The 27,907-nt window shown below is 41.8% G+C and overlaps 1 protein-coding gene across 2 annotated transcripts in view; it reads right to left on the bottom strand.

The window, feature by feature from the left end:
- Positions 1 to 27,907, bottom strand: part of THSD7B (thrombospondin type 1 domain containing 7B) — a 491,576-nt gene that overhangs the window by 106,731 nt on the left and 356,938 nt on the right. For both annotated transcript variants that reach the window (XM_034786451.1, XM_034786452.1), the window contains exon 14: positions 20,877 to 21,140. In XM_034786451.1, the coding sequence (XP_034642342.1) occupies positions 20,877 to 21,140 (264 nt within the window). The remainder of the gene's footprint in view (positions 1 to 20,876; positions 21,141 to 27,907) is intronic.

The raw sequence follows: 27,907 nt of genomic DNA, 5'->3' as shown, positions 1-27,907 counted from the left end.
TTTATTTTAAAAAATAACAAATCTCATGGAAGACATGATAAACTTGAATAATACTAAGGAGAACATGATAAGAAGAGAGTTCCACTGAAAATAAATAACTATTGGAAGTAACCGCTAGGTGGCAGTTGCGTACCCTATAAGAGCCTGCGCAAAAATAAGTTAGCTCTAGGGGACTGCATGAGCACCCTAGATCTAAACGTACATGGTGTTCTCTGTCTTTGGTGACTGGCATGGAACTAGCTGCCTCCATGTGTTCTTGCTTATTTTACTGCAAATTGTATTCTTCCTCTACTTTTATTCGCCCATTTTCACGTCTTTAGATGTTATTTTGGTTTAAACGTGAGATTTGGTATGGGGGAGGGGCCATGATAGAATGGAACTGGCCACAACAATAGATCACTGGCTGCAAGATCAGCCACCAGATCAGAAGGTCCACTCGTGATAACCGCAGAGAATGTAGTGATGGAAATGGTGACACAAACAGCTGAGTGACACCTCTGCTCTATCTCTGAGCCCTTTCATTTCCATACTTTCCCTTTAGTGTTTTCATCCTGCCTACCCCCTCTGCACATTCTTTGCACTATAAAATACTGGATTTTCTTACTTTACTGATTGTGCTAGAGCTAATTTAATGTGGTCCTATTGGCAGGCATCCTGGGCCAATAACAGAGACCAAGACAGCCAAATGGTCATGGAAACAGCTCATTTGTTCATTCAGAGACAAGTCTCTGTACTCTAGGGGGGAAAGGGACTGCCAATTATTGCAGAGGAATGCAAGAGTGAGTTTCTTGCACCCTCCCTGTCTTGCCTATATCTGGAACAGCCAGGCACAATTCGGTCTTAAGGAAATATTCATCTCCCAAAATAACTTTATTATAATGTATCAGAAAAACAATCCACTTGATTGTCAAATCTGAATCCTATGAAGCTAGCATGACACCAGCTGAAACACTATCTACACCAGGGGTTGGCAACCTTTCAGAAGTGGTGTGCCGAGTCTTCATTTATTTAAGGTTTCATGTGCCAGTAATACATTTTAATGTTTTTAGAAGGTCTCTTTCTATAAGTCTATAATATATAACTAAACTATTGTTGTATGTAAAATAAATAAGATTTTTAAAATGTTTGAGAAGCTTCATTTAAAATTAAGAGCCCTTCAGACCGGTGGCCAGGACCCAGGCAGCCACTGAAAATCAGCTTGCGGGCCACCTTCGGCACGTGTGCCATAGGTTGCCTACCCCGATCTACACTGTGAGCCAAAATGTACAAGCCAGAACCAGTATCTGCCATTCTGTAAGTCTGGAGAAGATGGAAATAAACACACAGGTCATCCTTAGGTGGTGCCTTTTAACCACTATCAGTAGCAAGGAACTGCCAGTGACACAGAGCAGCACTAACTCTGTACTGATGTGGGAGAAACAGCCCATATGAGAACACAACAGTATAAACATAAACTGTCTCTGTTTAAAATGGATTTTATATTGAAGTTGCAAAGCAAACTTTCTGCTTTGAGATGGAAAACAAGTTGTGAACTCTCACACAGTAAAGGACATGAACACCTTTACCCAGTTAACCAGTCCCTTAGTTTTTGTTTCTGAAAGAACTATGCTGACAGCTGTTATGAGATCTATTTGAATGTATTTTGAGAACTAGAGAAAGGACGTGTGTGAGAACAGTGAGTGAATGATTTATTAGGTAATTAATTATTTTTATGGATTGCTGAAGCCTATAGCAGCTGCTGAGGCCATTTGATATAATTTGGCTGTTAATTCCAGAGGTGTAGACAGGACAACTTCCCCAAGACTTGCCTCATGTTTTTTCACTTTTTTGATGTTTTTGAGGCCCATATCATCTGTGGTTACAGCAATAGACAGTTGAAGGAAAGTGCTGGTTAAAGCAGAATTTTCAAAGCTAATCACAGGCTAGAACTTCATGACTTTGAGGAGACTGGACCAGGTTGTCAGGGTGAGATGTGTTTTCTGCCAAATTTGTTCAGGGACCTCTTGTGAGAGAGAACTTGAGGTGGGACAAGCTGAAATCACAGCTATAAAGACCAAAGTGAATGCAGTAGGTTGTATGTTCCTTTGTGTATTCCCCTTTGGAGTCTGATAGCTCCTGGAACTCAGAACTTAGCCTATAGGGGTCCTCCTCCAGGACTATAGCAACCATGGCTCCAGAACCTCCAGATATAATTTCTCAGCCTGCTTAGGGTCTGGGTCAGGGGCAGGGGCAGAATAGACTGGAAACTCCTAGAAAAGCCAATGAGGAGCTTTGGATGGAGTGATTTATAAAGACCCTTTGCTGGGCCAATGAGGAACCAGGACTGCTCAGTCCTTCAATGGGAGGGAACAGGCTTCCTCAGAGACAAAGGGATTAGTTTTGGTTTCATTTTTGGATTGTTTGAGTTTGTAGCTAGGAGAGGAGCTGCACAGCCTGGGCTCCCACTACCTACACAAAGGGGGACTTCGAGCTATTGTGAGACCTAGCATATGATTGGGGAGTGCCAGCCCTGTGAAGTCTAGTGATACATGGTGGCAGAGAACCAACCCAGTTCCAGCTACCTAGAGCCAGTTGAGACCTCCACATAGTTCCTGAGGGCATCACCTGTGACAGTCTGGTTCTTCCTGAGAGGTCTTTCACTATTCTGTAGAGTTGCTTGAAGGCTCCAATTTGTGCTACTGCTTCTGCAACAGCAGCCTTCTCTTTGAACCCTGGGATTTCTATCTTGCCTGTATCTCTTCTGTATTTCTTTGTCCTTTTTCTCTATATCTTACATCTACCTCTGAAAGTGTTGCCTGTGTCTTGAATTGTTCCTTTTTTGCCTTGAGATCTCTCCTTTCACCAATCGCTGCCCATGGTCCAGATGTAATCCAGTCATCTTTGTTCTGCCCTCTTTGTTGGCCCACTACTTCCTCTGCTAAAGAGACTAGAGTCTTCTTCCAGACTTTCATCAGCCTGGTCCTGTAAAACACTGGAAAGGCTGCTAAATGGCAGTTTGGAATCTGATCTGCTTTTCTTTGTCCTGGAACTGCTCTATTGCTATAATACTCTTTTTGTCTGCCTTTGGGATCTTTTTAAATCTGAGTTGTAATGTTGTAACTAAAAGATAATGATCTGAGCCAACATCCACTTCACTGCCAACTCTGATATTTCTCAAAGGAGATGCCAATCTCTAAGATGTGCTCACATGATCTATCTGGTTGACAGTCACATCTGGTGATCTCCATGGGGGCTTGTGAATACTCTTGTGCTGGAAGAGACTTAGCAACCTGGATAGGTTCCCTTTGGTTCTCACACTAACCATGTGCTCCTCAGCAGCCCTCCCCTCTGCATTCCTTATGAGGTACCTGACTTTTAAGTTTTCACCTGAACTTACATACTGAGTTTTTATTAATTTCAGATTCTGCCTTCCTCAGAAGGGAGCTTTTCAGAATTAGAATTCTTGTTTCTGCTTTTTGGTCAGCATAAAACTATTATATTATTAATATCACAGTTAATATCATAGGCTAGCACTCTAACCACTGAATCACCCTCTCTTTCCTGGTCAGAAAATGGAAAACAGTTCCAAGAACAGTTTCACAGATTTTTCTTCTTTTTCTAATAAAAATGTTTTTCAGTGGAAATATTCCACTCAGCTCTAGTAGTGTAAAGCCAATGCATACAGCAAATATCATATTCAAAGGATCTCACCATAGACTTGATTATGCCTGAGTTTTTAACAAGAAGGATGTCCCCATTCAACATCAGGGTGACAGTCACAGCAGTTGAAGGCTAGAGCTAGACTTTCTCCAAAACCCCCGTGGATAGACTAAGCCCAGCTCCCCTGAATCGGAGCAGGTGAGCCCAATCCAACTAATTAAAGAGGGCTGGGCTACACCTGGCAGCTGGAGGGAGGAAGCACTAAGATAGGCTGAGCCCTGGGAGGGAAATACACACTGACATGGAGTTAGCTCCTGTGGTGGGTCCCTGGTGCAATGAGCCAGAGTCTCAGGGAAGTAGCCCTGTGGTTGCTGCTCCAGGAAGAGAGTACAGCTGATTGCCAGAGATCTCTGGGAGGGGTGGCCTGAAGCCTGGGGCCAAGGACAGAGTTCAGACTATTTTCTGCATATTTGTTAACCTATGTTAAGAGACTTGTATCTGAAGAAGTGAGGTTCTTACCCACGAAAGCTTATGCTCCCAATATTTTTGTTAGTCTTAAAGGTGCCACAGGACCCTCTGTTGCTCTGTTAAGAGAGTAAACCTCTTTGCTGAGGACTGAGTGTGGCAGCATATGCTTTGGGGCCAGGGAGAAGCTTGGCCCTATGATACCATCAATCACTGCTTCTGAATACTCTACATCTGTCACTGCTGAGCTATGCAAGGTGCCCCACGCCAAAGGTTGAACCTGCTGATTCTGCAGTGTTCCAATAATAGTAGTTCGACTTCCTTTCATTGAAATGTCCCTCTTTTTTTTTTTAAACTGGAGGCAGACAATAAGGGTGACAGCTGCAGTAATTTTTCTGCAATTGCTCCTACTGTAACTCTTTGCACGACTGTTCCACTTAAAACATACTCTATTTTAGTTTGTTACGGTCAGATCTATAGTTTTATATTGGCTTGTATTAAGCAGCCTTTTCATTTATTATTCCAAAGCCATCTGAATTAGTCGTTGTTTTTCATCATTTGCTATGTGCTACTCTTTCACTTTCTGTGTTAGTGGCGGATTTTGCATGCCCCGTATTCTTATATTATATAAACAATATAGGGGCAAAAAATGGACCCCTGGGATATCTCACTACTATTATTGCACCAACTAAAGAGGCTGCCATTCAAAGCAATTTATAATGAATTATGAAAAGAAAAAAACGTTGCCAGTGATACATTTTAGTAAATCACATTTTACGCAGAACTGGAGCTCTGTTAAAATGATGTGAAATATCAATTTTATTGGCTGTGTGACAGCCCAGATAATTGATTATCAAAAGAAACAAAAAGTGCTTTGTTTCAAAGTAGGATTAACCAGAAAGGTTATCAATTGATCTGTGGAGGCAAAATGGGCTAAGTCTTTAAACAGTATTTACAAGTGTGAGGTCTAGAGAAAGACCTAAATTTATAACAGAAAGAGCTATCATGGCATTAGAGAGTAGTAAGGAATATGAATATAACAAATAAAACTGAAGAAATCAATGGTATTTCTTTCCAATACAGCTAAATTGGGATCCTTCACTAGACCTCTGAACTGTGAAAACTTTATAGTGTTGAAAGTCCAACTTATTCTATTTTGCTTTCAGTGATAAACTGATAATCCCTCCCTACAGATACTATATAAATCCTGATGGCTGTACCAGTAGAATAATGCCAAGGCAGAACCAGTTCTCAAGACTGAACAATATTTCACCATCGAAGGAAGCAGAACGACAATTTTCTTTTCCTGCTCTTGTCCTTGCAGACAGTTACTATTTGTTTTGTTAACCACTTAGGGGTTCATATACTGAGGTCCCTATGTTCAGAGATTGCAGTGGATACACATTTCTTTGCAAAAATCTAAATGTGATAAACAGCTATCCTCAGAGGGGCTTAAAAGTATAAAGGCTTGTTTATGGATGTCCCATTATTGGAATTCAGTGAATAAAATATTTCTAGCCAGATGGCTTCCCAAATGTCTTCAGTCCCAAATGAATAAGCCAGCTTTTTCTGGCCTGGCTGACCACTAGACCAGCTTCTCTAGAGTGGGAGAATTGTGGAAGCTAGTTAGTCTGTCTCCCCTGTGGGAGACTTCGGGGGTGGGGGAGTGTTTGGTGGTTCTCCCCTACAGGAGCCAGCCAGCTTGTCTGGTGGAAGACTCAAGCAGCTGGTCTCTGCATCAACCAGCAGGTTGAAGGGAGTCCACTTTGGACATGCATGATAATCCCAGATGTTAGCTACTGACTTCCAGCACAGGCAATTTAGGAAGCAACATACATACACACTATACCAAAAAAAAAACCACACACCCCAAAACAAAACAAACAAACAAAAAAGATATCTATATATTGAATAATATACTAATTTTAATATTTAATTCTATAGTTTACATATAATAAGATTTTCTGAACATTATCAAAAGTTGTATTATTGGCCATAGCAAAATGGGAGTGAAGATAAAAATCTAATTTCATCTCGGAAGTCATATTGGCCTCTTGCTAATCTTACTATTTTTCCTTTGCACTGGGATAGTTTGTTGTTGAGCCTTTAATATTGGCTCTATATGACATTATTACCACCTAATACAAGTACTGATATTTGCCTGGTGGGTGTTCTGCTAATGTTAAATTTTTTGAACACAATGTTAAACAAAAGTGCCAACAGCATTCCATGAGATTTTAAATTGATTTGAAATCCATTGATTTTAAAGTGATTTGAAAATAAACACCCTTTCTTAAGCAGTTTTTGAAACCGATACACTTATTATTGAATTGGCTTTCAACTCATTTGTATCCACACTATCGTATTTCATTATTTCAATTAACAAACTTCTAACAGTTCTATCCTTGTTAGGCAACTCCAAAATGCAATATAGCTGGGGATAGATGAGAATGGGCAGGCTGTGGCCACTAGAGAGAAGAGGACCAGGAGGAATTCCACACAGGTAGAAGTTTCCAATCAATACTAGGTCCTCAGTATGGGAACTGTGGAAGATACTTCTCAAGATCCACCTGGTCAAAGGGAATGGAGAGCTATATGGGACACACTGATGGCAACTTGACTCAACCTGTAAGAAAAAAATCAAGCCTGTCCACAAAGAGTTCTCCAACCATCCAAGAAAGACATACGATTCTTCTTGGGGATTCAATATTCAGAAGAATTGAAATAGCATTCTTCAAAGGATAAGCAGACAACAGGACAGTGTTCTGCCTTCCTTGAGCCAAAAAAGGAGACGTGACTCCCAGATTGACTTCAAAAACCTATCCAACAGGAAACAATCCATTAGTGATGGTTCATATCGGCACTAAGGACACTGCATCATAGGATATCTCACAGATAATAGATAACTTCAGGAACTCAGAGCGTGCTAAAGAAGAATGCCCAAGCAATCTTCTCCGAGATCCTTCCTGTCCCACAAGAAAAGGAAGACAGAAGGCAGAAGATTCTGGAAGTGAACTGCTAGCTAGATATGTGGTGTAGGCTGGAGGGTTTTGGTTTTGTGGAACATTGACCCACCTTCTATGGAGAGACAGAGAGGGCTGTATACTTTGTATACTGTATATTCCACATCTGCAGCAGGGGATCCAATCTTTTCAGGGACTGGTTGGCTGGAGTAGCCAGGAGTCTATTAAACTAATAATAGAACAGGAGGCTAAAGAAAAAGGAAGATAAGAGTACTCAGCACAAAATTAGGAAGCTGAATACAAAATTGATCAGGGAACCAAAGGACATGAAGAGAAGAAATTCTTTAATTGCCTATACACCAATGCTAGGAACTTGGGTAACAAACAAGAGCAACTGGAATTGTTCATTTATGAGCATAAATTTGATCTTGTTAGTATTACTGAAACCTGCAGGGAATGAGTCACACAACTGGAATTTTAAAATAAATGGTTATAACCTCTCTAGGAAGGATCAAGTGGGCAAAAGAGGAGGGGGGTGACAGTCTAAGTAAAAATGGCATTACCTATTTCTGAGTCACTGATAACTTAAAAGAAAATGATCTTGAATGCTTATTTATGCTTACCAGATAAAGCACAAAATGGTATATTAGTTGGAATCTGCTACAGACCATCAAATCACACTAGGGAACAGGATGACTGGCTCCTTACTATAATATGTAGAGGAGGGGGAAACTGTATAGTCACAGGGGAGTTCAATCTGAGTGACATATGCTGGAAGTTAGGCTGCCAGTTTAAAACATCCTTGGAATTTCTAAATATTATATCTCAAATTCCCTAACTCAAAAAGTATTGCGTCCAACATGGGGAAATTCTATATTAGACCTTGTCTCATAAAGAGAAACCAATCTAAAAATCAGTGGCAACTTAGGTACACATTATCATTACTTGATCACATATATAATGTGCAATCAGAATAAAGACCAGATCAGTGACATAAAATTGGTGCTTTAAAAGGGCCAATTTCCAAAGCTAAACAATTATGAGCCAAATCAACTCAGAGGAATAATTTATTCTGGAAAAACGTGAATGATAAACTAATGGTTTAAGGACACTTTTCTCCATGCCCCAAACACCACAATCCTACAACTGAGAAAAAAGTCTGTATTGGTTAGTAAACTGACCTAGTTTGGAGGAGAAGTGAAGGCAGCTATAAGAAATAAAACAACAACATATAGCATATGGAAGAAAGGAAAGTTGATAGTAATGAATATCAATCAGAAGCTAGGAATTGTAGAAAATTGATAAGGAAAGCAAAGAGACACAAGGAGATCTCTATGACCAGCAGATTTAAGGACAGTAAGAAGGAGTTTTTAAAGTATATTAGGAATAAAAAGAATCCTAACATGACATTTGTCCATTGCTAAATGGAAATGGTAGAAATAATAATAATAATGCAAAAAAGTAGATACATATTTCTGTTATATATTTGGGCAAAAAGGCATGTGATATAGACATATCATATGATAACACTCTTTTCATTCTACTAGTATCTCAGAAGGATGTTAAACAGCACCTACACTAAAATTAGACAGTTTTAAATCAGCAGGTCTGGATGACTTGCATCCAAGAGTTTTAAAATAGCTGGCTGAGGAGCTCGCTGGACTGTTAATGTTGCTTTTAAATAAGTCTTGGAACACCTGGGAAGTTCCAGAAGACTGAAAGAAAGCTAATGTTATGCCAATATTTAAAAAGGATAAATGGGATGAACCAGGAAATTACAGGCCTGTCAATCTGACATCAATCCTGGGCAAGATAATGGAGTGATATGAGGCGTGATTAATAAAGAATTATAGAAGGGCAATATAATTCATGTCAATTAACATGGATTTATGAAATAGATCCTGTTGGACTAAGTTGATATCTTTTTCTGATGAGATTATAAATTTTGTTGATAATAGCGCAGTTGTAATATACTTAGACTTCTGTAATGTGTTTGACTTGGTACTGCATGACATTTTGATTAAAAAACTAGAAACACATAAAATTAACATGATACATCTTAAATGGATTAAAAGCTGGCTAACTGATAAGTCTCAAAATGTAATTGTAAACAGGGAATCGTGATCGAATGGGTATCTCTAGCGGGGTCCCATAAGGATTGGTTCTTGGCCCTACACTATTTAACATTTTTATTGATGACTGGGGAAAAAACATAAAATCATCACTGATAAAGCTCACAAATGACACATAGATAACTAAGTAGACAGGTCACTAACACAGAGTGAACTGGATCACTTGGTAAACTGGGTGCAAGTAAACAATATTCCTTTTAATATGGCTTAATGAAAATATATCCATCTAGGAACAAAGAATGTAGGACATACTTACAGGATGGGGGAGCCTTTCGTGGGAAGCAGTGACTCTGAAAAAGATTTGGGGATCATGGTGGATAATCAGCTGAACATGAGCTCCCTGGGTGAGTAGGAGTGGAGAGGTTATTTTACTTCTGTATTTTGCACTAATGTGACTCCTGCTGGAATACTGTGTCCAGTTCTGGTGTCACGATTTAAGAAGAATGTTGATAAATTGGAGGGCCTTTTAGAGAAGATTAATAGTGACAGACACAAGAGGATCAATCTATTTGGTTTAACAAAGAGAAGGGGTGATTTGATTACAGACTATAGGTACAATTCTGTATATCGCTTCAAGGGCCACTGATAACACTACCATTAATTTCCTTTGAACTATGAGGAACAAAATAGCTCAGCTTAAATAAACAAGCAGTTCAGGGGAATCCAAATGGAAGAACTGTTTCTAATTATATAGACTGAATTTAGAACAAAAAAACAAAGATCTATTAGTTTTACTCATGTGATTAATATTTACATTAGTTGGTAACTGAATGTGAACATATACGAATTAATACTAATGAAATAAATCTATATGGTTCCACTAATCTAACAGCAATAATTTTATTAACAAGTCCTGATGAAACATGCAACAACACATCAGTGGGCCATCTGTTTCATTAGACCAGTTCAACTCCATTGAATCCATTCGGGATGTGTAACAATCCTCATCACAGGTTTCTGCTCAGGGCCTTCTTCATCAATCACAGACTTCTACCACTAAAGCTAAGAAATTAGCTCTATGAGCTGACAGTAAGAGTAGGTTGTTATCCTTGATGAGAACTAGTGACTAGGGGAAAATGAGATCCAAACTTGTTACTGTTGTACCAGTGTATTTTATAATGCTAAACCAATAGAACAAACAGAATTGGGCTTAGTGTCTTTAAATTGATAACAATGTAAGTTAACTCAAAGGACTCTGTTATGGATGTGATATTACAAGTGAATGAATGTTCATAGAATTGGAAGGAACCTCAGAAGGTCATCTAATCCAACCCCCTGCTCAAAGCAGGACCAATCCCCAGACAGGCCACTGCTCAAACCACTGAGCTATCCCTCCTGTCCCTCCCTTTTGCAGCATGTAATGATTTAAGGTGTCAGATGCATCATTATTTTGCTATTTTGGAGATTTAAGAGATAATAGAATATCCAAACTTTGTAAATAAATAAATAAATAAATAAACACACCAAACCTTTTACAATAAATATTTCACTCGGCTCAAATATTGAATCACATTGACTAATTTACTCTGGCTTTCTTTTCTGAACAAAAAAAGGTGTATTCCTTCATTATCTGTAGCACACTGATTATAGATTCTAAATAGACCAAATAATAAATTAAAAAAAAAGGACATTAAGCTTAACTCATCATAATTATTGAAATTTATCCAAAAGTTGCTTTTATTCTTCAATTTTAGAGCCTTCATAAGCCCTGAAGCAGCAGTTTTCTTGGTGCTGATTTTGCATTATGTTTTTTCTTCCTTAAAAAAAAAAATCAAGCTGACATCCACTATTTGGCTGAAATGTTAATATTAGTAGGTTCTACAATGAATTTTCTCCTTTGATACTGACCTCTGCATTTATTAAGTCAAAAGTATATTTTAAAGTAAGAGAAACAAACATACATTTCAACCTGAGGTCTAGGAATTCTGAACTCTTGCTGTGTTGGCCAGATAACACAGTCCAAACAGAACAGTATGGTACTGTATATCACACAATGACCTGAAACCCCGACACTCTCCAAGAACAAAATGATACAGAAATTATAAAACTTGACACTTCTCTCTGAATGTAACTTTTGAGGACATGGTTAATGATACCTATCCATACTTAAGGCCAAATTTGCATCGGTGTGTACACAAACACCTGTATGTGTATGAAATTCAGATTAGTCAGGATCCCCACTGAACACCTGTTCCTTAAGAATCTTTTATGCCATGATCAATGGTGCAAATAAATAGGTCCTAACATTGCAAGTCCACCATGTATGAAACTTCCATGGGTAGGTGTACACATCAATAAAAAACCCTTGGCACCAAGTCTCTGAGCCCAGGTCAATTGACTCAGACTCGCAGGGCTCAGGCTGTGTAGATGTTCAGGCTTGGGCTGGAGCCCGGGCTCTGGGACCCACCCCCTTCACGGGATTTCAGAGCCCAGGCTCCAGTCCAAGCCTGAACATCTACAATGCAATTTTTAGCGCCGCAGCCTCAGCTCCGCAAGCCAAGTCAGCTGACTTGGGCCAGCCGTGGACGTAGCACAGTGTAGACATACTCCATGAGTTCAAGGGGAGGTCCATGTATGGCAGCATTGCGGGACTGGAGCCCTGTTTGGTACACCTTAGAAAGGTACTTTTATATGCCATCATAGTAACCATTCTTTCAGTGCATTTATTGTCTATGTTCAAGCACTTGTTATATCATCATACTAAAGGCTCAACTGTGAGCACTGTTGTGCAATCGCATAAAGGAACGGGATGGGGGCTTGTATGAAATCCTTTTGTACAAAGGCACCAGAGCCTGCCCTCCCATCCAGGTGGTCAGGGAGTAGATAGAAATGGTCCACACACCGAAGCGGGTGCCAAGGGAAAAGAGATCTGGGCAAGGAATAGGCTGGCACATGTGACCTCTCACTCTGGGAAAGAGGGAACCAGACTATGGCCATGAGTTACAGTCTGATTCCCGATCTGCCCCTTACTCAGGTTGGGTTGTAGGGTCACAATCCAGCCCAGAGGCTTTAAGTAGTCTTCAGAGGAAAACATACTTTCTTTGCTCACCAATCCCTTTCCCCTACCCGTAGAAGATAAAAATGAGGTGAAGTTACAGCAGTCCAGCACTCACAATTTATAACTAATTGTCCATAATGCAAACCAAAAAATTCAACTATCGGGGCCAGTTAGGGGAGGGGCTCAGCAGTGTTCCTCAATCTATTTTGCTCAGTGTTCTGTAACTCAGGAAAATCATCTACTCTGCCTGCACACACCTCAAAACTAAGGTACTAGCCTTTCCTTTATGAAGTATGTTCTTTCTGAGAGGAACAGGAAAGCAACACAAAGCAAACTTCAATATATTTGTACTCGTTCCATTTATAAAATGTGTATCAGAAATGCTCTAGGACCATTTACAATGGTACCAAAAACATTATAAAACCAATCTGAGAGAACAGTTATTATTATTACTAAATGTATATAATAACAACGGGATCCTATTCAAGTCTCTACACACTCCCGCAATAAATCACAAAAACAAAATTGGATCATCCAGAAAACAGCAAACTCCCCTCCCTCCCATTGAATATTGTTTGACTCAAAAGGTCCAATTCCGCTGTAGCTGTGTAAATAGATGTGCCTTGCAGCATAGTCTGAAGATCAATAGATTTGGGCTGATGGGATGTTCCAGAGTTGAGGGCCTCTCCCTGAAAGCACTCTACCACCAAATGGCAATAAAAAAATGCCCCCCCACCAGAAAATCACGGAAGGTCAAGAGATTCCGGTTCTGTTGGCGTAAGCAGGGGAAGCACATTCCAGATTTCAGGACTCTCCACTAAGAATATCTTGCTGCCATCTTCAAAATGTACTAAGTTAGGCATTGTCAACAAATACCCCAGCTAATCTCAACTGCCAGGTTATGACCCCAAGATACAGGCAAGTCTCTCTGATTCAGAGAACTCAACCCTGACAATAATTCTATGATTTCAATTTTATGGAAAGGGAAGAGTGGATGTATATTTTGTTATATCCTCATAGTCAATGGGGAAATTACCAATGCAGGATTTTGTACATGGCCACTATTCTGCATATCAGTAAAAATGATGTGAACTGTTGCAAATTTGGCAACAGAAAGTCAATTTAAGAAATTAGATTAATACCCAGCAGATCTAATCAAGGGAGGACATGATAGCACAAAGTTAGATGTTTGTTTCAACTCCCCATCCAGTTTGTTTAAACTCTTCCGAACACTTGGCTCCTCATTGGAATGACTGGAAAAGCAGAAAATTTTCAGTTGTAGAAAGTAAATGTGTTTGGCTTTTTTTAATTATCTCAGTAGAGGCATTTTGAAAAATAGTTTTTAGGTTGATTGGCTGTGGAGCCATAGAATATTCTCTGGGCAAATATTACAAACAGTTCAATAGAATAAAGGGCTTGGAGGAATTATTGACTGACAAAAAGGGGCTGTAAACAGACTAGGATATGGCCCTTTGTTTTTGAACGAATAATACAAGACAAAGTTGTTAGTAGAGCTAGAAAAGTTTCCTAAATGAAAGGGAATGTTCCAGCTGTGTGTGCTAATATCAGCAAGATATCATTAGCTTATAAAAGATGTCAGCTTTGCAATAAATTATTGTCAAATATGTTATCTAGATCATTGCCCCTCTTACATAAGGCACATATTTTAAACCAAACACTTATTTCTGAAAATTTAGTTCTCTTCCAATCTGAAAGCTTTTTCACTATTTCCTGGTAGGAGAATTCTGGACACATGGGTCAGAATTAATCTCATTTTACAAGTTTTCAATTTGAAAAAGGATAAAACCTGGCAGATTGCAATTCCTGAATTGCTTGCTCAAACACACATAATAGTGGGCTGCCTTTGACTAACTTTATTTGCCTATGTTAAAAAGGATCAATCTGGTGTTCCACAGAGAACAAACACAGAGCTAAGGGTCTGATCTCCCCAGTGGGGAATATAAACTTTTGTTTATCTACCTTCATGTTCAGATGCAGCAATCAGATTGCAAACCTGGTGTGACTATGAGTTGGCATGGGACTTCAGGCTCAGGGTTTGTCTACATGGAGACTTAGGATATGCCTACACTGGCCTGTGCAACAGGCCTGTGCCAGCTGACTCGGGCTCAGTCTAAGGGGCTGTTTAACTGCCCAGGCTCTAGGCCCTCACAAGGTGGTAGGGTCCCAGAGCTCAGGCTGCAGCCCAAACCCAAACCTCTACACCACTATTAAACAACCCCTTAGCCCAAGCGTCTGAGTCAGCTGACATAGGCCAGCCATGGGTGTCTAATTGCAGTGTAGACATACCCAGAATACACAGCAAGCTGGGGTGTAAATCCACAGGACGCTAGTTTTACGCACACTAACTGGTCATGTGGACCCAACTACTATGCAGTAAATGTTTTGTAGTGTGTTTTGTCATACTACAGAAATATTTCAAACAGCAGTAGGACAAAGCACACTATGGAACTTTTAGCAGGGTTCACCTGGCCATTTAGCACACAGCAGGCTAGTGTGCTGTTCATTCATACCCTGCCTTGCCGCACACAGGTCTCCATGCAAACAAGCCCTATAATATACATTAGTCTTTTGTTTTACTACTTAACTTCATTAACAAAGATAAACACTCTGGTGTTTACTGTATCTTTTTATTTTGTTATGGTTAAAAAAATTCATTTTGTTACAGAAGCAGCAGAGGGGGAAAAAAACCCTCATATCTCAGAATCCAGCTAAAAGAATCTCTCTCATGTCTGAGCCTCTTCAATACATTTCTCTCTCCATACCAATCCTGTAGGTCATCTCCAGGTTTCTAGAGAATTTTATTTGAACACTTTTGGGATATTTTTACCAACTTAACTGCCTACCTTTAAGAAATATCATCATAACCACTGACAACAGATTCAAAAACCATCTGAGCCAGCACATACCTTTGAGACAAGCATTTCCTGCATTATGGAAAGACAAATACCTCCAAATTCTTGTTCTGTGACAAGGTAACCCCTACTAGTAGTTAAAATCGATGGCTCTAAATCAATACACTGCCTAAATTCCTCTGTGTCTCATCATCAGTACTGAATGAATAACCAAAGTACATATTTTAATTACCCCCAAACTGTTTTCATATGCCACCAAGGGTGCATCAACATAGGAAAACTTGTAAACATTTTTCAGAACTGCCACAGCTGGCTACCAAAAATTTCATCTACCGTGTGGACTGGGTGGGGGTGTATTTACCGCCATGTCCTCTTAACTAACTGATTTACCAGAGGTCACCTTGTCACAGCAGCAAGAATACAAAGGTGTTTGACTCCCCCTAAATACAGGAAAGGTATGTTTTAGAGGTATCTACACAGGTTTCTGATGGGCAGTAGTCCCTTCCATTTTGCTCGGGGGTGAAGGGGGTGATAAAAAACAGGCACTGGGCATACAGTACAACTTACATGGATACTGAAAAACACAAGGCAATTAGATATTTTTCTTGTGTAGACAACACCAGCTGTCTGGGACTGACATATTGAATGTCTTCATATTTTTTGCTTGGGGATTTTGTGTTTCAGTTTTATGTTGTCTGTGACCTTAAAGAGAACGCAGTATGTTCTGAAGTTCACCGGCCTGCAGATTCAGTTTGAAGGAAGAAGAAACTCAGACAACATAGTGGTAGAAAAAGCAGTTCAGTATAGCAGACACAATTACAACAGTTTAAAACAAACATCCAAAACCAACCATGAGCCCTGAAAGAAACCGGAGAAACCTTGTGAGCTGCAACCCACATGCTTTCCCAGTCTCTCACGCTACACATGCCCAAAAATGGGGTTAGGAAGAGGTCCCGCACCAGGGGCCTTAAAGGTACAGTACACAAATTCATGACAATGCCTTACTCTAAAATGGTATTTCAGCTGAATTCTAGTATACCATATTAATGGGGACAACACACACTCTAAGGCAGGGTCTTTCTCCTTTAATTCTGAATATATCGTAGAAAGTAGTGTTAATAGAGACCAATACATTTTTTTTAAGTGTCTCACTTTACTTTGGTGGAATGAGGTATGTAAATGTTATTCCATTTCTTAATGAACAGTGCTATTATGGATCATACGACTGAGTGAGTTTCAAAAGGAGACTCTTACCAAAGAATATTTCGGTAGCTTAATGCACAAATCAGCGCACTAGATCACACACTATGTTAAGCTTCTACAAGAATATTCCAAAACTTGATACACCTGTGCTAGGATGAGTAGCTCATTTTTGTGCCAAAATGTCTCTTGTAAAGCAGAAGTTATTTCAAATTACCAACAAATACAGAAAATGTAAAAACTGCTGGAAAGGGGCTCAGCCCTTTTGCCTGTTCTTAGGAGCCTTGAAAGTACACTAGCCCATTAAGAGCTTGCTTCTTTTTGTACATATTCACATATACATATACACGCACACACACACACTTCAAAAATAAGGGGAGAACAGAAAAAAAGACAAAAGAACAACAAATAAAAGAAATGGGCAGGGAGGAAAAGGAAATGGCAGGGAACGGAAAGGAAAGTGACATCTTGTTTTCTTAGCCTTTTGGTTCAGATCCCCCAACCCTCTATGTTGTATCCCTCCTTGGTAGCAAGATTCCAGGAGGTCCATTTTTTCCTCTAGTTTACAGAGAATGTGAGAAGGGGAATCCACTTAGGATGGTGGGGTTTTCCCCAGCAGTCTCACCCCAGTCCTCGTGGAACTTAAGGTCCTGCTCATTGGGCAGCTTCCCGACAGTTTGCTGATGATGCAGGATAGTCCTTAACCTTTCTTGCAGCCACCCACTTCTGCCTGGACTGTAGCCTCTTATCCCAACTGATGTTGGTCAATCTATTAGCCTCAGCTGGGTAGGTAGCTACTCTGTCCCTTGACCACTTAGTGGTTGTGGCAGAGTGGGGTTTATACAGCTCATCACAACTGCATATGGCTAACAGCAGAAATGAAGATTACTGATAAGGGCGGGCTCCTCAAAGTAGGTGAATGTTCAAGCATAGGAAAACAAATTTTCAGGCAAGCAAAACAGCATCCATTTTCACAGGCGTGAACATCCGCCAATGTAAAGGGTCATTCTTAGGAATGTAGCAAAAAGTATATAATATCAACAAAGAAGGAAAGCCATGATATTAAGATTTACATTTAGAGAAAAGAAACAACAGCCTGCAGCACTGCGCCTGAATGTAGCACTAACAGAGGATGTTGCTCGTGCTACTACTTCACATATTTTTCATAAGATGCATTATAAGATATAGATGAGTAGAATGTGCATTCATGTGTATTAATATCTCAGAGGGTGCCTTACCTTGTTTTAAATAAGTTTCTTTGATAGCCAGTTTGACCCACTTAGAAATAAAGGGTTTTGATGTGTTAGAACCTTTGATTCTGTTGCCAAAGAAAAGATACAGAACAGAAGAGCATCTGAATGTTTATGTTCTGCTCAAATGGCATTTGATTATCCTTGTAACAGCCAGGCAATAGAGTATTAGTGTCAAATTCTTTTATGGACGGGTAGATTTTAAATAAAAAGGAAGGAAAATATTTATATTAAAAAAATGAACTTTGAACACAATTTTGAAGGTTGTGTGTAATACGTTGTATTAAAATGGAGGAAAAATTATTTAACAAATATGGCTCCAATTTCACAAATTCAATGGCAGATGTAATTGTAATTAAGCATGCCACTTTGTACTCAAAGAAACAACCAGAAATATCTGAGAGAGGTTGAAAAGGAGGGTCCAGTTGGGATTTCAGAGCTAAATTTAGAGCCTATTTAGCTATTAGATAGACTGATAGTTGAAGGTGACAACAGCTTTGAAGGATCACATCATGTGAGGATATTAGACTAGAACAGATTATTCTTGTACCTAAATATGGAGTTTCAGTACATGTCATCCAAATTGAACCAGGCAAACCAAATGGCAGAAAATGGCCCCAAAGTTACAAAAGGTGAATCCTTAGTTACATCCTTTCCCCTAGGAATGTCTTTTGGCTGAAAGGTTTCTTTTCCCCTGACAAATACATATAGTTCTATATATTTTGGTGTAAGCTGCTAGTGATAGTGTGTATATATAATGCTTTTAATTTATATATATATATATATATATATATCGCACACACACATCCCTACTAATATACATGATAAAATCAAAAATAGTAGCAGGAACACTGCAATATGTAATTAAACAGAAATACATAGCATATATCCAACTCAAGACGAGAGAAAGTTCAACTTGAACATGATGGAAAGTTGGTCTGAAATAGCATGACTGAGTTCGACCTTTAAGGCACACTGCAAAGACCAGCTATTTTCTTCTCCTTTCAGGGAAGGAGAGATATGTTGAGGGCTAGTACATCTGAGTGGACATTTGGGGCAAAGTACTTCTTGGGGCTCATTGTTGGGTTTCGTTGGTTATTTTCTGGTTTACGGGGGGAGCAGAGACAGAGTTTCATTTTTGTTTGTATGATTCCATTTGTAATATGTTTGAAAACCACTTAGAACCTTGAGTACACATTTCTTTCTTGTCCCATCATTATACATTGCAAGAAAAATAAATTATATTTTCCCAGTTGTGTACCAATTTGGACAGCTGGTGTGCTCTGGGGAGTATAAGGAATAAGGCTGCTTCCCTGCTCCCCCATGAGAGAGCACAGGGTACTCCAAATTGGGCGGAGAGGTGACAGACACTAGTCATCTGAAGAGGAGCAAACTGCTGGGCTCAGTGCATATCTGCTCAAGAGCTCCAGAGGACACACTGCCTTTGTGAGGCCAATGTCTCCCTGTGGTGGCAGCTTGGCACTGTCCCTTATTATGGCAAGATCTTTTTGATTGTCCATTTTGAATCAGATTCCTTCATTTGTTAAGGCCTCTGACACCACATAAGCAGCATAGAGTGATCTGGCCGGAGACAGCTGGTAGAGAATTATCCTTGCACAGCTGAAAGCCCACTTGCTCAAAGCTAATGGAAACAGCTCCATCACCTCCTGCACCAGCTGCCCTCCCAACTCCCAACGTCAAAGGAGGGAGAAGGTCGATCAGAGGCATTCTGGAGATAGGATGTGGGAGGGGGCATGGTGGAATGGAGTCCTACTAGATCCTCCACTAGTGCCATGTCCATGATTGACCTTATGTAAGTGCCAGAAGTTGAAGCAGGCCCCCTGCTGCTCCAATTACTGCTGAGGCCAGAGGCCGAGGATCAAGAAGCTACAAACAGTTCCCTGTGGCCATCACTCTCCACTACATTCAAGAGAGACTCACAGCCATTATATTTCCAGATGAATATAACTGAAAGAAAAACATGTCTCAGAACGGATTCAATCAGTTCAGGGAAGCCACACACAGTAAACTCCTTTTAATTAGTAGTCACACAAGCCCTGGGTTCCTCGAAAGAACAAGTCACTACACAGAAAAACCCACTTCCCTAAGCACCAGCTGCTCCCTTTTTGTAGAAAAGGGTTTTGAAGGAGTGTGAAAATACAATGTTCCTCTTCCCGTGCAGCACAGAGGCATAATAAATTGTTACATGGCACATCATGTGTCCCATGTGAAAACCATGGGGAGTGGGTACAGCACCATGGTGCTGGAAAACAAAAGCATGGAAAAGCAGTGTTATGAATCTGTGCAGCTAACTGGAACAGTAATAAACAGACAGCTGCACATGGAATTCACACCAGGATTGAATCACTTTGTTAGTTTTTTGACTCTTACCACATCAAATTCAAGCTGCTTGTCTTCCTCCTGCAGGCCCTCCACAATGTGGTCCCAGGTACCTCTCTGCTCTCATTTCCTCAAACACATTCAATGGCTCCCCATTTTATTCAATCACCACCCCATTTGCCCTTCCCTCCACTCTCAGCTTCACACTTTCATTCATGCTATGCTGTCTTTCCCCCAAAAAATTCCTCTTTAAAATTAAATTACTTCCTTTAATACTTCCTGTTCCTTGTGCCCCTCACCAAGAGTCACTCTACACTCTCCTTTATTTAAATTGTGCTGTCTCCTGCCTTTCCCTGCCCCAGCCCATCCTGCAAACCATTCTATGTGAGCAGGCACCTGTGCCCACACAACGTCAGTGATTTCAGTAGCGCTCAATGCAGGTGCAAGGGCTGCCCACGTAGAGCTCATTGTAAGATCAGAGTCTTAGACTGTGAACCCCTTCAGAGGAGTGATTATTTCTCGCTCTATATTTGAGAAGAGCAATTTAAATAACAATACTATAAAAACACATAGTTGTACCACATCAAAATAAGGGTGGGAGAAGGAATCTCAACTCTGTAGCTCCCAGCTTAATACATGCTTTTATAATGTTTTTAAACAAGTGGAAAAGAAATTTATCCCTGCACTGTAACTATGTGCCCAACTTTCCCTGCAACGTGTTTCCATTTAATTTCACTTACAAATTCCCGTAGAGAAGGATTTTATGAAGGGAAATATCAACAGACCCTTGTACAAAATGGTAACATAGGACACTGGACTAACAGCTGTAAAAAGTGCACTGATATGTTAAGAAAGGAGAATCACGTTCAGCATTTATGGGATCTATAACAGAGTTGCTTCCCTCCAGCAAGTGAAAAGTTACATATGTACTAAAGAGCGCAGAATGAATAGCCTAGTAAGTAAGCACTGAATATCTGGGTTGTTTACATTCATTGTGCACTATTTTAGCTCCTTACCAGAACTGCTACAGTAGGATGGTTCCACAAGTTTGCCAGTCTTATCATAACAGGCAATAGCTCGGAGTCGCACACCTTCTCCACATTCTTTGGTCTCTCCCTGGAATCTCGTTCCTAATTGCAGCTCTGTTTTTCCTTCTGCAATAATGCAATTGGACCAATTTCCATGGGGCTGGGTGATAAACGTTTCACAGGGACATGCTTCTGTTTCAACTTGAGGATACACTACTGTATTCTGGCATTTGTCTCGTTTTCTGCTTCTCCCTGTTCCAACCAAAGAAATCTGCTTGTTAGCTTAGCATCTGCTGCTTTTGATAACAGTGTGTCATATTATTTATACAGGAGTTTAATACATTAAAACCAAGATGATCCGAAATCTTAATATAGAGGAATATTTCAAAAACATTTATTACTTGTTGCCAGTGCTTTAAAGTGCTAAGACAAGGTAGTTATTTCCAGGGGCAACCAGGGACCTTAGAGGAACTTAGACAAATTTTGTTCTGTTGGCTAGAGCATTGAACACTATGAAAAGACTTGCCGTAGTAATTGTATGGCTAGAAAATTCTTTGTAATTGTATGTAATATCATTTCCCCCTAATTATCAGATGAAAACAAATTGATTATTTTGTCTCTATTCTTCCTGCAATCAATGGTTGCCAGGGAAACCTACAAAGGAGTCTAAGTAAGCTGCAACTCTTTCTTTGAGGCTACTTTACAAATTAGTTAAACATGCACCCTGCACACAGACTACTTTGAAGAAAATAGAAAAAATAATCCCTGGTAAATTACTGAGTCGGAACACATTTAAGTGGTATCCTTTTTCCCCCTCTCTCTCTATGCTTCTGATATATTTTAAAGGAATATTACTTAAGGGTCTTTCCCCCTCTGTATCTTAAGGAATACAACACATCTATTTATCTTTAAAGTACAGCCCCACATTGGAGGACAGTGTGGCGTTTCTCTAGCTGGTCCTCCCAGAGACATTGTGCTTGAAGGACATGCCTCACTCCACACTGGCTATAAGCAGGTCCCATATGGGGGGAGCAGACCTTGTTCTTTTTCAAAGGGTGTAGTAGAACCTCTGCTCCCTGGAACTTTGTGATTGCCTGCTGGAATTCTAGAGTGCCAGGGGGCTGATAACACCCTTTGAAAAGGTGAAACATCTGCTTCTCTTGCAAGGGGTTAATTCTGCAGGCCTGTGTGGAATGGGGCAGTCTTTGTGCTGCCTGAACATGTGTTTGGGATTGTGTCTGACCGCTATGTAGCAGTGTACGGAGCTGGAAAGAAGGATTCTTGGTGTGCGTATATAGTTGTCACAGACACTAGTGAGCACTCCCTACTGACTGACCGTTAGACTGCTGTGCAGGGAATCCAAACCTCTGCTGCTCTGGATCTCTGGGTGTTTCAAGCTCCTGTAGCCTGAATGGAGTCAAGCCACTATCCCAATCTCGGGGTTCCCAGGCAGGGCCAGCTCTAGGATTTTTGCCGCCCCAAGCAGAAACAATTTTGGCCACCCCCCCCCCGTTTTTTTCCTTACCCCACCCCCCAGCCCCGCCTCAGCTCCACCCCTTCCCCAAATCCCCAGCCCTGCCTCCTCCCCCCAGGCTCTCAAGCCTAGGAGGGAGGGGGAGAAGCAGCGTGCGTGCCGCGGCCACTCGGAGTCTCCCCCTCCCTCCCAGGCTCTCAAACCTGGGAGGGAGTGTGAGCAGCAGCGCGCGAATCAGCTGTTTCGCGCGCCGCGGCTGCTTGGGATCTCCCCCTCCCTCCCAGGTTTGAGAGCCTGGGAGGGAGGGCGAGCAGCGGCACGCGAATCAGCTGTTTCGCGCGTCACGGCCACTCGGGATCTCCCCCTCCCTCCCAGGTTTGAGAGCCTGGGAGGGAGGGCAAGCAGCGGCGCGCGAATCAGCTGTTTCGCGCGCCGTGGCGTGCGAGCGGCAACAGCGGAGGTGAGCTAGGGCGGCCAGGGCACATTTTTAGGGGCGGCATTCTGGCACCAGCCATGCCGCCCCTAAAAATGTGCCGCCCCAAGCACCAGCTTGTTTTGCTGGTGCCTAGAGCCGGCCCTGTTCCCAGGTACACTTTTAGGGCACAAAGCTTCTAACTGGCACCCCTCTTTGAGTGTTGGAACTCACTGTCCAGCCCCTGCAGCTCCTCTGTGCAGAGCTGACCCTTCAGATTCTCCAGTACTTAAACCCACCCTCTCCCAGAGATCCACCCCAAAAGTGTGAAACCTCTGGTTACAATTTAACTGTTGGGGCACACCATAGTTGTGAAGCAGTCAACACACTTGGCACAGTCTAACATCTTTATGCTCTTTTATACATAATCACGTAAAGCATAGAGAGTATAGATCATACAGAAAACAAACATCTGAAACCATAATGTGTCTCACTAGCTCACCCTTCTCTTGCGAGTCCTAGGGGAACCATCTGGGTGCAGGCAGGCAGGGTGTCCCCTGCCGCATGCAGGTTGTTACTTGGTGAGTGGTCTCTCCCTCGTGGACGGGAGAAAGTAACTCCTGAGCAGGCCAGCTTCTGCCATTTAAAAGCTTCTGCCCTTTGTGTCAAGTGACCCCTTTGCCAGTTTCCTCACATGAGCACAGACTCCTGTCAGGTGACTTCATTGCCAGGGTGACCTCCCCCATGCTCAATCTGTTCTGGGCAGGACCAGCAGTGCTCGAATTACAGGGCATCTTGGGAGGGGAAGAGAGCTGGGCCCCTTACTACTTTCAGTGGCTGGGCTCCTTCATCCCAGTAGGAAATGAGAAGCACTGCCTGGCACCCTGGCCAACTGCTCAGCAGAGATTGGCTCAAGTCTGCCAGGTCCCATCCCACCACTCCTCCTCCAGCAACAAGCTGGGGAGATAGACAGAAAAGGGGTAATGTACTGAGGGAAGTGGAGGTCAGGGACCAGGGGAGCTGGAAGGGAAGGGGTGTTGGAGATCTGGGGATAGGGGTGAGGTTGGGAGATCTAAAATGGGAAAATAGGGTAGACAACAAGAGCTGTCATTATAAAGACCCTGGGAGATGGGTGGGGCAAAGGGTCGGGGGACAGAGATTGGGGCAGGACTAATGGAGGCAGAAGGGGTGTTAAATGCAGTGGGAGGCAGGAGGGTGTTGGGTGGCAGCAGAAGGCCAGCAGGCAGGGATGCTGGGTTGGGACAGGAGGGAGGTTAGAGGTGAGGCAGGGGCAAAAGGCAGATGGAGGGTAATGGTGGGTAGGACAGATGCTGTGGTGGGTGCAAAAGGGGGAGTTATGAATAGGGGAGGAGGTGGGGCAGAAGTGGTAGGGGAGGCAGGGCAGAATGAGGGGAAAACTGGGGTAGGTGTCACAGGTAAGGGAGGAAGAACAGTTAGGGGTAAGGGAGGAAGTAGGGCAGATGGCGGGGATGGGGGGATAAGGGTAAGGGGAGAAGACAGTCTTGCTACAGCTGGGGTTGGCAGGACAGAAGATGCCAGCACAGGAGCCAGCCAAGACACACCCTGGCACCTCGCTGCACACTGTTTTCAAACCGTTTGCATTCGGTAAAAACCCTTCCCCTTTCCCCCCTGCCCCCATAGTTTGAAGTCTGGGGACTAGTCTTTTGCCTAGAGTGAATAGATTTCCAATGATAAGAGTCAACTCCCTCTATTATTGTTCTTTTGCCACCAGACCTTGGAATTTTCAACCCAACTTGGAGGTAAACAGAGTAGAAGGCAAAAGGCCGCACATTCAGAATGGAGTTTGCAGCCTAACAGACACATAGCATTTATAATCTCATGTAGCATTAATAAACTGTACAGACATATCCACAATTCATCACAATAGTATGCTCCCAAGATGCCAATTCAAGACCTCTGGAGCACTCTTCCATAAAATGGAGTTTGGTAAGTAATTATGTAACTACAAAGTCAATAGACATGTTTTCTCTCCCGATATTGCACACAGTAAGAAAATACAGAATACACAAAGACAATCTACATCAGGGGTCGGCAACCTTTCAGAAGTGGTGTGCCGAGTCTTTATTTATTCACTCTACTTTAAAGTTTCGCGTGCCAGTAATACATTTTAATGTTTTTAGAAGGTCTCTTTCTATAAGTTTATAATATATAACTAAACTATTGTTGTATGTAAAGTATGTAGGATTTTTAAAATGTTTAAGAAGCTTCATTTAAAATTAAATTAAAATGCAGAGCCCCCCTGACTGGTGGCCAGGACCTGAGCAGTGTGAGTACCACTGAAAATCAGCTTGGGTGCCGCCTTCGGCACACATGCCATACGTTGCCTACCCCTGATCTACATGCTGAAACATCTAATTTTCTAGTCCTGCACCCATTAAGGCAATGGGAATTTTGTCACCAGTTTCAGTGGGAACAAGACCAGGACTATAGCTGTACTCTCTATTCATCTCTATTACTCCTCAGACGTATACATATATTTCCAAAGAGAAATGTAGAAGTAGCAAGGCCTTAATTTTATTAGTTTCCAAAACCTAATTCTTTCAAAATGATGTGTTCTGGAGTTCTAAGGATAATTTTACTCGCAAATGGGAAACTTTGCAAATTAACAAATAGGAACAAAAACCAAAAAAACGGGGAAATCATTTCCACATTTTTCCAGACAGGAGTTCAAACTATAATGTCTTACACTTAGGTCAGACTCCGATAACAAACCAGTTATTGATTAAATACACTGTTCCATGAGATAGCAAAGTCACCACTTGGGGTGTTTGAAATATTCAAAGGGAAAAAATCAATTTATTTAATGCCAACAATCCATCCTATAACAAATATACAAGGACAAATTCAGATCTGGGGTAAGAGAATGCAACTCAACTGACTTCAGTGAAGTCCTGTACTGTATACGAATATGATAATATGCTTTAAAATACTTGGAGAGTCTTCTAGTGGCGCTCATTGTGTTCTGAGCTTTGCCTGCCACTTTATAGCTCAAGAAGCTAATACCTGTCAACCAAAGGCTTCCAGGGTGGACAAGCTGATCTACTAGCAAACCAAGGGCAGGTCTTCACTACCCGCCGGATCTATAGGGGATCGATTTATCGCGTCTCATCTAGACATGGATAAATCGATCCCCGAACGCGCTCCCCATCGACTCCGGAACTCCAGCTCGCGAGAGGCGGCAGCGGAGTCGACGGGGGAGCGGCAGCGGTCGACTCGCCACCATCCTCACAGCCAGGTAAGTCGACCTAAGATACGCCGACTTCAGCTACGCTATTCGCGTAGCTGAAATTGCGTATCTTAGGTTGACTCCCCCACTAGTGTAGACCAGGGCCAAGAGGTAGAGCATTCTACCAGTTAGCTGAGCAGGTATTCTTTGTGAACGCCCAATCACCTGGAATTGGGTGACACCCTAAACAAGGAATAGCTACAGGTACTTAGATGGTATGGTGATAGGCACTATGTTTTTGTGCCGAGATGGCACATAGAAATCAGAGATGGTGCTTTGGTAATCTAGGAGTGTACAGACAGTAAGGCCTTTTGTATAGGCCATCACTGAATATAAAGGTGCTTATATTTCAAAGTGTAGCAGCGTTAAAGAACAGGAAAATTGGTGTTTGTATTTTATTTAAATACAGTAAGCTGGGCCTAATTCTTCACTCACTTACTGTGACAATTTGAAGAATCTGTCCAACATATTAATTGTGTGTGAGATTATGAACTCTCTGTATATATCTTTACCATTCTACAAACTCCATTTCGAACATTCAGCTTCTCTGTGGTCTCTTTACCTGCATGCTGAACTGAAATTCCAGCGGGGGTAGTGGCAAAGGCCTAACAATAAGAGTGTGGTTAAACTTTGATGATTGGCCATCTAAATAACAAATAGATGGCGAATGCCCAGGGCAAGTCAGTTTTTCAAGTATAAGCTCTGGTAGGAGGTCACGTTGGCAACAAAGTCACCTGGCAAGGATCTGTGATCACCTGAGAAAGCTAAGCAGGACATCACCTGACAAAGGTGGATGAAAGTTATAAGAGAGCAGGGGCTGATCTACTGAGGGGGGCATTTTTCTTCACCTCAAGATGAGAGAAAAGCAACCCTATTTGTAGTAGTCTAATAAGGCAGAGGACCTGCCTGCCATCCTGAGCACAGAGGTCCCTCAAGCACTCCCAACAGAAAGACGAGGTAGTGAGTAGCATTGCATTTAGAATGTTTAATATTTTCTAAATGAACTGTTTCCTTGTGCCTTTTCTGTTAAGTGAAAGAGCAATAACATGTTAGACTTTGTGCAACGTGGTTGTGTGTTATATGTTTCACAACTACCACATGCCTGCTGAGAACCCAGAAGGCTCACACCTTCGCTGGGATTCTGAGAGAGGGACTCACAACTGGATCTGAGGGCCTAGGCAAGTGGGCTGAGGATAACAGACCAAGTTAGTGTCCAAGAAATGTGCCAGAGAAGCCAAGGGAGGCAAAGCCTGCTGAGACATAGGGTAGCTTAAAACACTAGGGAATCCCTCACAGCAATCCGGTGGACAGCTGGCAGGGCGGTGCTGACCAGATCTGTGATGCTTCACTAAGGCAGCTTAAATGAATTTGCCTTGCTGTAGTACCCATAGCAAAGCCAATTTATTGCAATAAAGATTCCTGTCACATATGTCACTGGGAGCAAAGCAACTGATTTAAGCAACCGTAGGAGAACATCAGTTTTACACCAATTTAGGCCCCCTGTCTTAGGGTACATCTACACTACAGCGGGGAGTCGATTTAAGATACGCAAATTCAGCTACGTGAATAGCGTAGCTGAATTCGACGTATTACAGCCGACTTACCCCGTTGTGAGGACGGTGGCAAAATCGACTTCTGCCGCTTTTTGTCGGCGGCGCTTACTACCACCTCCGCTGGTGGAGTTAGAGCGCCGATTCGGGGATCGATTGTCGCGTCCCGACGGGACGCGATAAATCGATCCCCGAGAGGTCGATTTCTACCCGCCGATTCAGGCGGGTAGTATAGACCAGGCCTTAGATGAACCTACTCCTGATTTACACTGGAGTAAAAGTGAGAGGAGATTTAGGTCCATGGTATAATACAGC

Source organism: Trachemys scripta, chromosome 11, assembly GCF_013100865.1.
Source record: "Trachemys scripta elegans isolate TJP31775 chromosome 11, CAS_Tse_1.0, whole genome shotgun sequence".
In the NCBI taxonomy this organism is placed as follows: Eukaryota; Metazoa; Chordata; order Testudines; family Emydidae; genus Trachemys; species Trachemys scripta.
The sequence above is the reverse complement of the archived record's forward strand: the minus strand, read 5'-3'. Positions and strand labels throughout refer to the sequence as shown.